General features: G+C 38.1%; 1 protein-coding gene across 1 annotated transcript in view; it reads left to right on the top strand.

Moving 5' to 3' along the window:
- Positions 1–10,725, top strand: part of gps1 (G protein pathway suppressor 1) — a 27,618-nt gene extending 16,893 nt beyond the window's left edge. Inside the window, exons 5-14 of the mRNA XM_007565478.2 lie at positions 397–532; positions 1,305–1,382; positions 1,658–1,718; positions 2,401–2,486; positions 4,711–4,805; positions 4,885–4,990; positions 7,409–7,489; positions 9,789–9,926; positions 10,000–10,134; positions 10,400–10,725. Of these exons, the coding sequence (XP_007565540.1) occupies positions 397–532; positions 1,305–1,382; positions 1,658–1,718; positions 2,401–2,486; positions 4,711–4,805; positions 4,885–4,990; positions 7,409–7,489; positions 9,789–9,926; positions 10,000–10,134; positions 10,400–10,474 (991 nt within the window). The 3' untranslated portion in view covers positions 10,475–10,725. The remainder of the gene's footprint in view (positions 1–396; positions 533–1,304; positions 1,383–1,657; positions 1,719–2,400; positions 2,487–4,710; positions 4,806–4,884; positions 4,991–7,408; positions 7,490–9,788; positions 9,927–9,999; positions 10,135–10,399) is intronic.
- Positions 10,726–11,045: the final 320 nt, after the last annotated feature.

Below are 11,045 nucleotides of genomic sequence, written 5' to 3'. Positions count from 1 at the left end.
TTTTATAATTATTTATATGACTACTTATACTTAATTGTCATAATATATAATTTTAGTATTTCTTTAAGAATGTATTGAGTTCTGCTCCTGGACAAGGGCTTTTACAGGCATCACCCACCGACTACAATGTTTAAAATAAAAATATATTCAGCAAAAAAAAGAAAAATATACATTGTTGTGCTCACATGACCCAGGTTAGTTTAGTTAGATATTTGAAAAAAATATATTTTGTGTATATTTTATTCAAATTTCATGCTTTATCCATAGGACCTGTTTTGTCCCTATTCTCAAGAATCACTGAAAGCTCAGTTTATGTGTCAGTTACTTTAGTAACACGTTTTCCATTACTAATCCTTGATGATTAGTTCTCACATTTTTTTCCTTTTCCCACTTCAGAAGAGGCCATGATGATTTGGGGGACCACTACCTGGACTGTGGTGACCTCAGCAATGCCCTGAAGTGCTACTCCCGTGCCAGAGATTACTGCACCAGCGCTAAGCATGTTATTAACATGTGTCTGAATGTCATAAAGGTATGAGAGGGATTACAACTCACTGCTGCTGCAAAAACATTGTTAACAATATCAAAATAATACAATTTCAAGTTTTGAAATACTAAGAACATGGAACAAAAACAATGAATTTGAGAAAAAATTCTAACAAAATAAGGAAGAAAATCCAACTTCTTCATTGTATCTCACTTTATTTACATTTCTGCTTTTTTTTTTTTTTTTTTTTTTTTAAATACATTTTTTTCAATTATCATATACAGCCAGCCACTAGATTTTACTTGTCCCCCCACCAGGCTACCAGCAATATAAAAGAACAGCATCTCTGATGAAACGACTGAAGGTGAAATGGTGACACATTATGGTCATATTTCTAACACATAGGGGGTCTGACATCTCCCTACCCGCCAACAGCTTTTAGGCTCATCAGCCTGAGTGTTCTACACTGGGGTTGGTGTTGAAAGTTCTCCTTCCATGTTACCTTGCCTTTTGTTTCCTCATTTGACCTGGGTGGAGCAGGCAGCAGTGCTTGTTGTTTACACATCCTTATCCTTGCAGACAACTTCCACATTCCACAAAATTAGATATTTTTGTATGAATAAACAATGTTTTTATTTAGAAACGTTTGTCTGTCTCCCATCTCGGTTAGAAGCTGCCATTTTGTTGGTTGCTTTCAGTTTTTATCTTAAAGTCATAGAGGTTTTAGAAACAATCTTCCTTATGTGGAGATAATTTTAGCATTACCAGCTAATATCGCATTATCACAAAGCAAAGTCTTCTCTTTTGTTTTTGCTAGGTGAGTGTTTACCTCCAAAACTGGTCGCATGTGCTGAGCTATGTCAACAAGGCAGAATCCACACCAGAAATTGCAGAGGTACACTCAGCGCTCAGCTCACGTTTCTCTTTAGATTTGTGTTCACTGTGCTTCTGTTCCTGGGATGTGTTTTTCTTTTGTTTTTTCTTCTTCCTTTTTTTTTAAGAGACACGAATGCTAAACTTTGTGAGCTAAATGTATTACCCTGTATCTGTTTCTTTGACAGAAATTATTTAAAAGAAAAGAAATGTTTTTCCTGCATTTCATCAATTTCCTTTGAAAGCTTCTACCATTGTCAAGTATCCTTATTTATTGATTTGTTTTCTTTTTTGTAGCAAAGAGGGGAGCGAGACAGCCAGAATCAGACAGTCCTAACCAAACTAAAGTGTTCAGCAGGTATTACACTGTTTTATTTAATTATTATCCATCTGAACTTTAGAATTTATTGTTGCCAATCATGTACATATCTTGTATATGTACATAGTAATGTTTTTAACTACAGAAATATGTTTATCTTTTTAACTATAAAAAGTGTCCCTAGTGGGATTCACATACGCAATAGTAAAAATGTTTAGATTTTCTTCTTTTAGTCAGAGAAAATTTCATTTCTCTATAGAAATTTGAATTAAGATAATTTACTACAGAACACGAACACTAGTAGTATAAATGTGAAGGATTAGGTAACTTTGCAAATTAATTTTCCTTCAAAGGTTTCTACTAATTTCTGAGCTATCATAACTGTATACCCAGAATAAATAAAATAAGCTTTTTTGTTGCCTTTATACTCATTCAGGTTTTCTTAGTTTTATTATTCATTGACAAATGGACATCCAGCAGATGTGAGACATTGTGACCCCTGATTCCTAAATAACTCCAGTAGATCTCCTGGAGTGAGGAATTATATACTAACATCACATAATAACATTTCCTTAGGAGATCACAGATGCATACTTTACTCATAGTGGAGTTTATTGTAGGTGACTGGGGCGGTCAGGGTCAATTTTCTGTTACATTTGCCTGTTTAAAGCAGAGTTCCAGATCTTCTGATTTTTGTCATTGCATTATTTTTTATTTTAAGGACTTGCTGAATTGGCCTCCAGAAAATACAAACCAGCTGCTAAGTGCTTTTTGCAGGCTTCGTTTGACCACTGCGACTGTCCAGAGGTGAGGTGCCTTTTTCAGATCTGGAAGCGCTGTGCTGAAAACCTACATATTTTACAAGGTTCATTGCTTAGCAACAAACAGAAATGTGGTTTAATTAAAAAATGATGAAGTATGACTGACTGATTGAAAGAGAAACATATGTATTTGTGTTGAATTTCACATATAGGTTTGAGAAGCACAATTATAGAATACAATGGAAATTTAAACCATTTGCTTGTATCATTTGACCAAACCTCTGCGAACATATAAATAACTGTAGTAGAATTGTGCCCTCAGGGTGGCAGTCCAAACATTGAACTCTCATCCATATTATTTTCCAAGAGTTGACGGGTGTTATTTTGGCAGCTGCTTTACATTCCATTCTCAGCTGTTGCTGACAATGTATATAAAATGGTAAATGAATTTAACACTGGGCACCGTCTCCACACAGTCCCTGTTTATGCAGACAGGCATAAACAGGTCTTCCTTCCACAATTACAATCACCTCCAACAGGGTTTCCCCCAGAAAACTTGGTCAGGGTGCCGAGGTGGTCCACCATATTTTTATATTAAAATATGTTAAGGTGACAGGAAATTTAAAAATATCGCTCAGTAATTATACGCTACGGGAAAACATCGCCAGTGAAACACTACTTAAACCCACAACTAGTCTTAAAAACAGCAAATCAGAATATACAATTAAAATGAATATCAATTATTTGCACTTTTGTTTAATCCAAATTAAGTCAGCAGCTCCATCAAATTGTTTAACATTTAAATGTAAGATTTTAAGGAGCTGGCAAGTTTACTTTGTATGAGTTCAAGAAACAATATTCATAGTTAGATTTTGTTACCCTAGCTACAGTCTGTGAGTTTGAGCTTTAAGTTTGAGCTCCGTTTGTTCACAAATACAATTTAGTAAACTGCAATTATAACTGAGTGCTTTTTAGGTTGGCCAATTAAACTACTCCCCCTCCCAGACTAAATCCAACACATCTGTTAGAGGTGCTGATGTTTTTAGCAACAAAAGGGGCCCCTAAATCAAATTCTGCTCCAGGCCTCATACAGCCTTGGACCGGCCCTGCATGATGAGTTAAATCTGCTGCACTACGCAGAGATGAGCAACAAATGGGAGATTTAATTCAATGCTGCTAATGTTGCTTTAGTAGCTCTTTTATTTCATGTCTGTTGAGTTTTTAATAAGCGTCACAGAAACTATTCTGGTTGGTCGAGTTTATGGGACAAGTTTCTCAGATCTCTGTGCGGCCGTGCACATTAACTCTGTCTGACTAAGTGGACAAAGCATTTGATATGGTTTGATGCATTGTCTAACCGAAAAAATAATACTAAAATTAATACTATAATAATATAAAATCAGCATGATGCGTTACAGACAGCAGAGCGCGAAAGCTCCTCACCAGGCTGAACCTGCATGATCAAGTTAGCACTAGTTCGTTAACTAATACACCGGCCAACCGGGAACACATAGATGAACTTTATCAGCGCAGGCAGAGCCGGGCGCTGTGCAGCGCGTTGAGATGGAAAAGCCACACAAAATTCTTTGTTCACAAATATAAATCATTCTCACCGCTCGCTCAGCACATCTCTGAAAGCGCGACTACAAGTTATTCCTGCAGTTCACGTAGAGCTGCGCAACCAGAGCCAACCAGAATGGTGTTTAAAGTCCTACCTTGATAAAAAAAACAAACTAATAATTCCTCACAGGGGCTTGATGTAAATATCCATACAGGTCAGCCTGAGTCCAGTTTGAGTGAAAGGAGGCGCACAGGATCTGCGCTGAGGCAAACTTAATCCAGCTACTGCAGTGCGCGACGCAACACGCAGAGGCGCCAGCGGTGTGATTGGTTAAGCAATTAACAAGACAAACCTTTTTTCAGTTCAGTTTATATTCTGTTGATTCACAACAAATGTTGTCGTAAGGCAGTTAAAAAGACATCCAATTTCTAAGCAGAAATCTACAGTCAATAAAATCCAAGTTCAAAAGTCATTCAGTTTGTCAGCGTCTTCTACCAAATAAAACCCCACAGTTGCTTTGATTCATGCTTGAAGACAATTTTTAAAGCATGGGATAATGAAAATTGTCTATTACAGTAGTTGTAGAATGTGTTCAACGGTTTTCGAAAAGGATTAAGTAAGATGAAGACTAAACCAGACAGTCGATTACTTAGTTTAAGCTGATTAAAAACATCTGTTCAATAAAATGTTTGTCTGGATTGTATTTCAGCTCTTGTCTCCCAGTAATGTAGCTGTGTATGGGGGATTGTGCGCTTTGGCCAGTTTTGATAGACAGGAGCTCCAACGTAATGTGATCTCTAGCAGGTAGGGTGTTGTTGATGGACATTATCTAAATGTATGTATATGTAAATTTGATGAAAATAAGTGTTATTTTTGTCACCAGCTCCTTCAAGCTATTTCTTGAATTAGAACCTCAGATCCGTGATATCATCTTCAAGTTCTATGAGTCCAAGTATGCATCCTGTCTCAAATTACTGGATGAAATAAAGGTAAGAACACACACCAATGTTTTAAACTATAACTGAACTGTTTGACAGTAGGCCTGTCACGATAACAAATTTTGCTGAGCGATTAATTGTCCAAAAAATTATTGCGATAAACGATAATATTGTTTCAAGACCTCTGGACACTGATTTAATGGAAATGACTAACAATGCATGCGATTTCCTGCCATAGATAGACGCACTCTATTTTCAAAAGAACACAACACTGGAACTGATAAACAACCAAAAACAAAAATAAAATGGATTCTCAGTCTCCATTACAAAAAACGTACTTGAATAAAAACTAAACAACATCAAACCAAAGTGGAACTAAATACTGCATTCAACCTAAAGAGTGCAGATTATAAAGTCTGTATTCTATATTGCCCTTCAGTAATCACTAGATTTAAATAGAGAAGATGGGCACATCCGACTACCTAATGCAGTAGTTCATACTACACAATTTTTTGCCCCAATTTTCCTCTGATGACAATCTTAGAACATTGGTCGCTGGTGATTTCGTAACCGATCATCCTGCAGTGTGTGGTGTGTTGGGAGCTTAACGCTGAATGTGACAGGAAGCCAATCAGAAAGCCGGATTCTCTTCCTGCTTTCTGAGGGGAAATTACGGAGGGGAATCCCAAACAGCTGACACGGTGGAAAACAACATTAATATTTATTCAACATTTTGTGCAAAGAACATAGAAATGACAAAGAGAGGAGTTGGAGCCAAATTGCTACTGCAGTTGATAAACCCGGTAAGTTTTCAGCTGTTCTTCGCTAACGTGATATAAATAGGTTATAATGATTTTCATTCAGTCAGAACTTTACGCTGACTCTCCACATGCATCACAGGTAGATTCTAGTAAAGCATTGATTAATGCCTGCTTTTAAAACTTAGTTAACTGGATTTGTAGCCATTATTTTGTGCCCATGTGGCTGGACACCACATGGCACGACGAACCCGATTGAACCGTTATACCTAGGATTTCTGTGGCTAATGTGTGGTGCTCTCAGGTTTTGAAAATAGGCCGACAACTCGTGGAGTGTGCGATGGACATTACACTGAGGGTCAGTGGAGAGCTTTTTTGAGCCTTTTTTCATTCAGTGTCATCAATAGAAAGAAAAAAAGGCAGGAAGAGATGATAAAGCCGATAATTAAGATGAGGTCGATAGGTTTAATTTATTGTGCGATTAATTGATTTATCGTTTATCGCAACAGACCTATTTGAGAGTTTTGCAAAATTTGCTTCTAACTAGAGATGCATGGTTACAGTTTAAACTGAAAGGGAACCAAAAACTCAGTTTCCAGGAAAATTTGAATATCACACAAGACCAAGTCATTTTTATCCAGAAATATCAATGATGAGGAAGACTATCTGTTCAATGACTGGAATATCACCAGTCAATGACACCCTCGACAAGGCAGTTAACCTACAAACTGTCATTGCTGAAGAAACTGTCTCTTCACCCAGTTCTGTCTTCACACATGTAAAGACATGTTAAGAGAAAAGACAAAATGTTAGAAAAAGTTACACAATTAGAGATGATTGTGAAACAAACCTCACTCAATAGGTTCAGAGAGTTTCATAAGTTTTGGACTTAGAGGAGTCAGACCCAAGTATGGTGCAGTTTTTGAACACATTCATATTTAAATCAATTGCCCTGAGTGTCATTTTGCATATTGTCTGAATATGGTTGTCTTTGGTGCAGCAAATGTGTGCTTTTACATGGTCAGTTGACATGAGTCTGTCAATCAAGCCAGTAGGTTTGTCAGCAAATGACCAACTGTGGTCACAATTTGTTCCAAAGTAAACGGCCCTCATCTAGAGGACCTGTGGGCTGAAGATGTCTCAATGGGACAGAACCGCTGACATTTATTCTTACATTCTTTAACAAAAAGAATGATCCCCCTCAAAGTTCCTTTACAAGCTCATATGAAACATTAATTTTTTTTCTTGCCAATGTAATTTAGCATTCATGAGATTCTTGGGCTTTAATGTCAATTTCTCTGGGATTCCTCATAAATAACTTCATGGACCTGATGAATGACTCCTTTAAAATCTTTTGCCTCTCTTCTGTACCTTAATATTGGTTGATGAGGCAAAAATGCCTCACCAAATGGCTCATGTAATTCATTGAGCTTCACTACATTTACCATAATGACTGTTTGTTAGAGGTTTGCTCTACTTCAGTTATACTTCCACATGGGGTAGAGCCATCTTGTCTTGGCATCATGTCCATTGCAGCCCTCAATATATTGATTGCTCCCACTGCATCACAATCTGAAGGATTTACTCATGTTGCTGGACACTATCTCAACAGTTGTCAATGGCCTGCTTTATGTGAGTTTGCAAGAGCCTATAAATCCATTACAAATGTGTATTCAAATTACTACAGCAACAATTTTGGCATTTCTTTCAGGATAACCTGCTGTTGGACATGTATTTGGCTCCTCACATCAAAACCTTGTACAGTCAGATAAGAAACAGAGCCCTAATCCAGGTGAGACATACATTATGTGCATTATATCGTAGTTTAATTGTTTTTTTTTTGTGTAAATATCTTTTTTGTTGTGTTGAAGTCATTTATATCTATCAGTCAGTCTTGTGCAGAGCCAATATCCTCAACCAGAGAAAAAAGAGGGGAAATGGTAAGCACCACTGCTCTGTTCTGTGGACTGACACAACATAAGCTGAACTTTTTTGGGTAATGTTTGTTACATTACCGAGGTAATGTAACAATGGGCCAGGGGCGACTGTGGCTGTGTGGGTAGAGTAGTCGTCTTGCGATCGGAAGGTTGTAGGTTTGATTCCAGCTTCCTCCTGCCACATGTCAATGTGCCCTTGGGCCAAGGCACTTAACCCCAAATTTCCTACCAATCTACATATTGGTGTATCAATGTGTGAGCATTTGTGAGTGCGAATGTAAAGCGCTTTGACTGTAAAAGCGCTATATAAGTCCATTTACATTTGGTGTAAAAAAAAAAAAAACTTTGTGGGCTGAACCACTTACCACTTGCAACTGGTGCAAGGTACTGGTGGTGGATCTGAGAAGGACCCGGATTCTGGTGACCAGGGCGTCAGTGTGGACATTGTGGAGAATCATAAATATCATATATTCCATGAACCGCGCGTACTGTCCGCGGACTCCGTGTCTTCATACTCGAGCGTACTGAGTACAAATTCCGTGACAAATTCCTTTATTTCACACAATCCTAATGAGAACTAGCAAGTTTGATTAACTATTTGGGCCCCTAGCTCTGTTTCTTCTCCATCTGAGAAGCTTTAACTCAAGAAGCTTTAACTCACCTCTCAGTGTGGGACAGAGAAAGGCAGTGACATGTCGGTTTATCTGGCAAAGACAGTGAACCGCTGCCCGGAGCAGCACAGCTTCCTACTGCGGGCAGAGGAGCAGCAGGAGGCTGCGCTGGCTTTAGCTGTAATCGGGGATCCATTCAATAAGCTCTGTTTATTATGTTCCGAAAGCACAATTGTGATCGGTGTAATAATTTGTGCACCAATCGAAAATGAGCACATACCCGATCATTGTTCCTTGCTGCTGTTGGGAGAAAAAAAAAAGTCAGACTCAACTTATCGGACCACCTCTCTGCTCCGCTGCTGATACAGTCTGGGATGATGTCTTGGTTTTTGTTCTCATAATTCTGCATAATTCACCATGTCAATATTTGCATGAATATAAAGCCTGTTAAGTATTTTCGCTTACGTGTCTATCACGTCCCCATGACAACTATGTTGACTTTTAACATGTTGATCTCAACATTGAAACAATATGACTCGTATAACCCTGGGTTATATGAGTAAAGTTATAGTTATCAACCTTATCAGCCCGGTGTCACATGGAAACCAGTTCGATGTGAACACTGTTTCCACCAGGCAGTTTACTGTGCGGCACCGAGTACACGCTCATAAAAATCTATCCTTGCGCGGACATGTCCGGTGGATGTCCGGTGGATGTCCGGTGGATGTCCGGTGGATGTCCGGTGGATGTCCGGTGGATGTCTGGTGGATGTCCGCGGACTGAAGTACGCCTGAGTATACTGGGGCCTTTACAAGTCTCATCCACTTCATGTTGTGCTAGCTGGATACAGGAGCCCTTCAGCCAGAGACTCATTACACCCAAGTAAAGTTATTTGTATTATTAATATTTAACACCTTAGATGGAGTAACTTGTTAACTATTAAGCAATCCCCCCTTGATAAACAAAGCATATTTTGTTCTGTTCTATTCTAAAAGTAACACTGCATTTCAGCAAAGAAAAGTCTCACCCTCAGGGTGATGATCTGGAGCTGTTTTACCACCTCTGGGACTTGGCAAGTTGCCACAATTGATGTAGATATGAATTCTGCACACTGGCATCCTTCAGTCCTCAACCTCACAAACACTTAGTTCAGGTCATGCCAAAGCAATGCAAGCGGATGTCCAGATTCAGCAATAACCTATTTCTTTATGCTGAAAAACCTTCCAGTATGGCAAAATGAAAATAATCCTTTAAAGAAGAGTTTCTCTTGTGAGAAAACTCTGACAAACTCTTCTCTCTTCTTTCTCAGAAGAGACTGCACTGAAAAGGCTCATTGCCAACCAGTTAGTTTTATTGACTAGTATTTTCTCCTCAATAAAATCATTTGAAAACTCCAGTTTTGTATTTGCTCTGTTTATGTGATATTAAAAGTTTATCTAAAACATTTAAGTCTGAAAAATGTCAAAACAAGAAAGTTATTGGAATCCAACTGTTTTTCACTGCACTTTAGATGTAGAGGTAAATATTTTTTGTGTGTGTTCAGTATTTCAGTCCCTATGTATCGGCTGACATGACAAAGATGGCACAGGCCTTCAACACCACAGTAGCAGCTTTGGAAGATGAACTTACGCAGTTGATACTGGAGGGCCTTGTCAACGCACGTATTGACTCCCATAGCAAGGTGAAAATTTGCAGTCAAAAACTGCGATTTTGTGATTTTTGGTTCAGTTCTGAAAATCTGCTGGTGTTAACAGATTCTATATGCGAGGGACGTGGATCAGAGGAGCACCACATTTGAAAAATCTCTCCACATGGGAAAAGAGTTCCAGAGACGGGCAAAAGCGATGATCCTCCGTGCTGCTGTGCTTCGTAACCAGATCCATGTCAAGGTAAAAACATAAACTACAAATCAGAATTTTTGCACCTACCTATAAAGCTCAAGCTCTACTTAAATTGCTAAAACAAAAACATTTGTAATAAACATTCATACTTGGTGTACCCTGACTGTATTTACATTGCTTCATTTCTTCCAGTCTGTTCCAAAATGGATGATTTTTTCCCTTCATGACTAAAGTTTAAAGTAAATTATTGCAAATATACAGTTCATAGTGCTGACACCAAAAGCTGTGGTTTAAGTATTTTTCTCCTTTTCAGTCTCCACCCAGAGAAGGGAACCAGGGTGAGCTGACACCAGCCAACAGCCAGACCAGGATGAGCACCAACATGTGAATAGTGTCTGGTTATGTACAACCATCCCAGCTCTTCCTAACAAAACACACAAGTAAAATTCATTTACAAGTTGTGTTCTCCTAATATGGAAGCTAAAAAATGATGTGGCATGGAAACTTGTTGTGATCACTGTTGAAATTAAAACGGAAGATATCAGCTGTATGTTGTTACTGAATGAAATTTCTCTGGAACGCTTGATGTTTAACCACATCATCAGAAACAATGTTTTAAAATAAACCCTGTTCAAAGAATTTGTGTCCTGTATTGTCTGGAATTTGCAGCCTCTAATAATTTGTATTATTTGAGCTGTTTGCTATTAAGTGATACATTTCACATGATTAAATCTATATATAGCTTTAATTAGATATAGATATATCTATATAGAAGGGAACCAGGGAAAGCTGGCCAGGATGAGCACATCCTGGTCTGGCTGGATGTGCTGCATCTAAATAGATATATAGATTAGTTATTTTGGATAACTATTAAAAATAAAGATTTACATTATTGTAAGCCCCCAAAGTGTTTTTATTTTATTTTATTTTTTTATCATGTCTTGTCTGGCAGTGTAGGC

This window comes from Poecilia formosa, unplaced genomic scaffold (assembly GCF_000485575.1).
Source record: "Poecilia formosa unplaced genomic scaffold, Poecilia_formosa-5.1.2 Scaffold176, whole genome shotgun sequence".
Lineage (NCBI taxonomy): Eukaryota > Metazoa > Chordata > Actinopteri > Cyprinodontiformes > Poeciliidae > Poecilia > Poecilia formosa.
The sequence above is the reverse complement of the archived record's forward strand: the minus strand, read 5'-3'. Positions and strand labels throughout refer to the sequence as shown.